General features: G+C 74.2%; 2 protein-coding genes across 2 annotated transcripts; one reads left to right on the top strand and one right to left on the bottom strand.

Annotated features, from left to right (window-relative positions):
* Positions 1-325: 325 nt before the first annotated feature.
* MRPL16 (mitochondrial ribosomal protein L16) lies at positions 326-822 on the top strand (the record flags this gene model as incomplete). Its single annotated transcript, XM_026050307.1, has 1 exon — positions 326-822. A coding segment is annotated over one exon (486 nt), but the record flags the coding sequence as incomplete, so codon positions are not given.
* Positions 823-1,298: 476 nt separating this feature from the next.
* Positions 1,299-4,117, bottom strand: STX3 (syntaxin 3). Its single transcript, XM_026050305.1, has 10 exons — positions 4,097-4,117; positions 3,783-3,863; positions 3,598-3,697; positions 3,438-3,512; positions 3,258-3,325; positions 2,657-2,765; positions 2,362-2,435; positions 2,137-2,271; positions 1,614-1,724; positions 1,299-1,389 (listed from the first exon to the last, which is right to left on the bottom strand). Exons 1-10 carry the CDS (start codon positions 4,115-4,117, stop codon positions 1,312-1,314), a joined length of 852 nt encoding a protein of 283 aa, XP_025906090.1. The 3' UTR covers positions 1,299-1,311.
* Positions 4,118-4,694: the final 577 nt, after the last annotated feature.

The raw sequence follows: 4,694 nt of genomic DNA, 5'->3' as shown, positions 1-4,694 counted from the left end.
ACCGGGCACGGGACCGGTCCAGTCCTGCCGCGTGTCCCCAGGAAGGGAACTGCAGCACTGAGGGGACCGGTACCGGCCCATCCCTCCTCGGAGCCGCATCCACGTTCCAGAACGTGGCATTTCCCGGATTGCCGGCCATCCCCGCGCCTGCCGGCGCTCCCTCCTGAAGGCAGGAACCCGCGGGGCCGGGGGCTCCGCGCCCTCCTCCTCGGGGCCGCCCGCGCCCCAGGGCCCACGTGGTGGGAGGGCGACCCGCGCGGGGGCGGCAGCAGGTCCCGGGGGACCCGGGTGCCCCTCGACGCGCGCCGCCCCCTCTCCCCCGCAGGCGCTGGGGGGCGGCTACCTGCACTGGGGCCACTTCGAGATGATGCGGCTCACCGTGGGCCGCTGCATGGACCCCAAGACCATGTTCGCCGTGTGGCGCGTGCCGGCGCCCTCCAAGCCCGTGACGCGCAAGAGCCTGGGCCACCGCATGGGCGGCGGCAAGGGCCCCGTGGACCACTACGTGACGCCCGTGAAGAGCGGGCGCCTCGTGCTCGAGGTGGGCGGGCGCTGCGAGTTCGGCGAGGTGCGGCCCTTCCTGGCGCGCGTCGCCCGCAAGCTGCCCTTCCCCGCGGCCGCCGTGAGCCGCGACGGGCTGCAGCGCCTGCGGCAGCGCCACGAGGAGCGGCGCCTCCACAACCAGAACCCCTGGACCTTCGAGCGCGTCGTCGCCGCCAACATGCTGGGCATGCGCAAGTACCTCAGCCCCTACGACCTCACCTTCCACGGGCGCTACTGGGGCAAGTTCTTCCTCAAGCACCGGGTGTAGCGCGCGCGGCGCGGCTGCTGGAATAAACCAGCCCCCCGCCGCCGCCCTGCGGCTTCTCACGCCTCTTCCTTGGAGACGCCGCGCTCTGCACGTGGGCACCGCCGCTCGAGACGCGGCCCCGAGCAGCGGCGGTAGCTGGTGTCTTTATTGAGGAGAAGGGCTGCGGGGCGGGGGGCCGCGCGCCGCCCCCGAGAGGCTCCTCTCCTCCTCCTGCGGCGGCGGAGCGGGGGTCCCGCGGCTCCGCCGGCCCCCCCGGCCGCTTCCCTCTGCCGGCTCCTCCCGGGGAGGCGCGGGCGGGATCGTCCAGGCGGGATGGGGAGAGGCCGGCGCGGGAGCACGAGGCGCTGGGGGGGACACGGGTGTCACCTCCACCGCCCAGCACGGAGCCCAGGCTCCCGGTGAGTCCGAGCGGGACAAATCCCGCCGCTCCGAGCCCCAGGAGGGCCCCAAGCCCACGGGGGCCTCGGGGCGCCCCGCTCACCTGGAGGGCAGAGGGGGTCTCAGGCGAAGATGCTGCCAATGCTGGCGGCCAGGATGATGGCGAGGATGATGCAGCAGATCATGATCATGATCTTCTTCTACTCGGCAAGAGGGGCGGGGGGCGCCGTGAGGCGGCGCTGCGCGGGCGGGCAGGGGTCTCGCGCAGGGGGCTGCGCCCATGGGGCTGGGGCTGGCCGGGTGCACCGGGGAGGGGGCAGCAAAGGGGCACGCGGGGGTTGCGGGGGGCAGCAGGGACAGGGGGACGCGAGGGGGCTCGGGGCGGTGCGGGGGGACAGCGGGGGCGCCGCGGGGCCCCTCTCACCCTCCGGGCCTCGCTTTGGTACTTGACAGCCTTTTTGGTGTCGGCCACGGCCCGCTCCACGAAGCCCACCGACTGGTCCATGTTGTTCTCGATGCGGTCGATCATGGCTCCCTAGGGAGCACGGGGGCCGCGTGGAGGCCGCGGCGGGAGAGGGGGCTGAGCACCCCGTGCCCCCCGCGGGGCGCCCGCCCGGGCCCCGTGCGGCGGGAGGGGACACTGAGGGGGCCCCGGCCGGGCCCCGCGGCGGCGCGGCCTCCCCAAAGCGCTGTGCCCGCGCCCCGTGCTGCCGCCGGTCCCGTGCAGCCCCGTGCACGGCCCCCCATGCACAGCTCCCCATGCATGCGTCCCCGTGCAGCCCCATGGACCAGTCCCCATGCACAGCTCCCCATGCACAGGTCCCCGTGCAGCCCCATGGACCGGTCCCCATGGACCGGTCCCCATGCACGGCTCCCCATGCACAGGTCCCCACGCGGAGGTTCCCGTGCAGCCCTGCGCGGGTCCCCTCGCGCACGGCTGTGCCCACCTGGTTCTCCACCAGCATGGCGATGTCCACGAACATGTCGTGCAGCTCCTTGATGCTGCTCTCGAGCCGCACGATGTCCTTGTGCCGCCCCTCGATCTCGCTCAGCGCCTGCTTCGAGATCTGCGAGTCCACGATCTGCAGCAGAGCCGGGCGGGGGGGGCGGGCGTCACTCGGGGGCCCGCGGGCGCCCGCGGGCCCCGCCGCCCGCCCCCCGGCGGCCCTCACCCCCGACGTGAAGATGGACGGGTTGCCGCTCTCCAGCATCTCCTCCAGCTCCTCGTCCGTCGTGTTCTTGCCGGCTGCGGGGGCGTGGGGGCGGAGCCTGATGCGGAGGCCCCGCCCCCTTCTGGGGGAGGCGGGGCCTGGCGCTCTTTCCCCGCCCCCTTCGGGCTGGGGCGGGGCCTGGTGCGCTTGCCCCGCCCTGGCCAGCAGGGGGCAGGGTGGGGCAGGGGGAGGGGCCTGAGCGCGTTGGCTCCGCCCCCCCGGGCCAAGGGGCGGGGTGTGAGGGAGGGGCACGCACTGATCTCGAGCTGCCGCTGGATGCGGCCCTTGCTGCGCTCCCGGAAATCCACCTGCGCCTCGTTGTACTTGGTCATGACGTCCACGAACTTCCGCGACAGGACCGAGTGCTGGGCACGGGGACGGGGCCGTGAGGGGCGCCCGCACCCGGCGCGCGGCGCGAGGCACCGCGACGCCCGGCATGGGACACCCGGGCACGGGACACCCGGGAATGGGACACCCAGGAATGGAACACCCAGCACGCGGCACGTCCGCGGGGCACGAGGCACCGGGACACCCGGCACGGGACACCCGGGAATGGGACACCCAGCGCGCGGCACGTCCGCAGGGCGTGAGGCACCGGGACACCCGGCACGGGACACCCGGCACACGGCACGTCCGTGGGGCGCGAAGCACCGGGACACCCAGCACGGGACACCCAGGCACAGCCTGTCCTAGCCCACAGTGGTCAGAACTGAGTGCTGGCATGGGGACACRAGGCACGGGGACACCAGGACACAGCCTGTGCCAGCCCGTGGCGAGCAGGGCCGCGTGCTGGCCATGGGGACGCGGGGCCACCGCGGACGGAGGGCGTCGTGGGCCGGCAGCGGGCGCGGGCTCACCTGGGACTTGCGGATGCGGAGGTCGGCCGAGGAGCGCGCCTCGTCCTGCTCGATGTTCCTCTCCATGCCTGGCGGGAGCAGAGGGGCGGCCCATGAGACCCCCGCGTCCCAGCAGCACTGCCCGCCCCGGGGACCTCGCTTGGCCCCGGCACCCCCGGCGGCGGGGACGTCGCCACTCACTCTTCAGCTTGTTGCGGACGCTGTTGGCCATTTTCTTGATCTCCGCCGTGAGCTGCTCCAAGTCGTCTTTGGTCTCTGTACGGGGGTAACGGGCGGCTGAGCCGGGGAGCCCGCGCAGSGGGGACCCCCGTCCCCGCGTCCCCGGCACGGGGCACCTTACTCTGCTCGGGGACGGGCGCCGAGAGGATGATGCTGTAGAGCTTCTTGGCCTCCTCCACGTTCTCCGAGATCTTGTCGATGTTTTGCCGGGTCTCCTCGATCTGGCCAAGCCGCGGCCGGGGCGGGACACGGGCGTCAGGCGGGAGGAGCGGGGACCCCCGGCCCTGGCGCCGCTGCCCCGCTCACCTCGGAGAAGAACTCGTCCATGAAGGCCGTGTTGTCCACGGCGATCTCCAGCTCCTCCTCATCCTCGTCGGCGCCCTGCTTCTGCGGGGGGCAGCGAGGCGGCGCTCAGCCCCTTCGGCCCCCGGGGGGCCTGCGGGTCGGGACACCCCCGTCCCGAGCACCCCGCGGTGGGGCTGGCCTCTGGCAGCGGCCGGGCGGGGGTTAAGGCCGGCGGCGGCGGCCGCGGTGCCATCTGCGCCGCGGGGAGCAGCGGGGCTAATCGCACATCTGGCCAGGCGCGCGGCCCTCCGCATGAGGCGGGAGGGGACGGGCACCCCGGCCGAGCCCCCCAGCATCGCGCCCCCTCGCCGTGCTGTGGGGCGCCCCCCAGCTCAGACACCCCACAACCCGCCCGGTACAATGGGCTGGCGCCTATCGGGGTCCCATGGGTCCCTCGGGATGCTGGAGCCAGCCGGGCTCGCGGCACCCTCCCCACCGCCCCCCTCCTCGCGCTGGAATAAAAATAACATTAATCCCTGCTCTCCCTCCCCGCGCTTTATCCCCTCTGCCTCCCTCCCGCCCCAGCGCTCCGTAATCCCCGCTAAATCCCCAGCAAGTTCCCACCGCGGCGCCAGGCGCCCTGCGTGGGAGCTGCCGAGGAAGAGCGTGGAGGAGGAAGCAACCGCCCGGGCCGGGATGCCGCGCTGACCCACATCTGCTGACAGCCCCCCACGAGCCCCACAGCTGCAGGGCACCTGCCCGCGCTCCCCCAGCCCCACGCTCCTGCCACCCGCCCCACACCCTGGCGCGTGGGGCACAGCGGGACCCCACGTGCTGCTCACGGCGTGCCCCTTCTCCAGCCCCACACGTCCCGGGCGCTGCCCTGCCCGCCGCGCCCCACGCCCGGGCGCCGCGGCCGGGCTCCCCCCGCGG

This window comes from Nothoprocta perdicaria, unplaced genomic scaffold, assembly GCF_003342845.1.
Source record: "Nothoprocta perdicaria isolate Ctin4 unplaced genomic scaffold, notPer1 scaffold_674, whole genome shotgun sequence".
Lineage (NCBI taxonomy): Eukaryota > Metazoa > Chordata > Aves > Tinamiformes > Tinamidae > Nothoprocta > Nothoprocta perdicaria.
The sequence above is the reverse complement of the archived record's forward strand: the minus strand, read 5'-3'. Positions and strand labels throughout refer to the sequence as shown.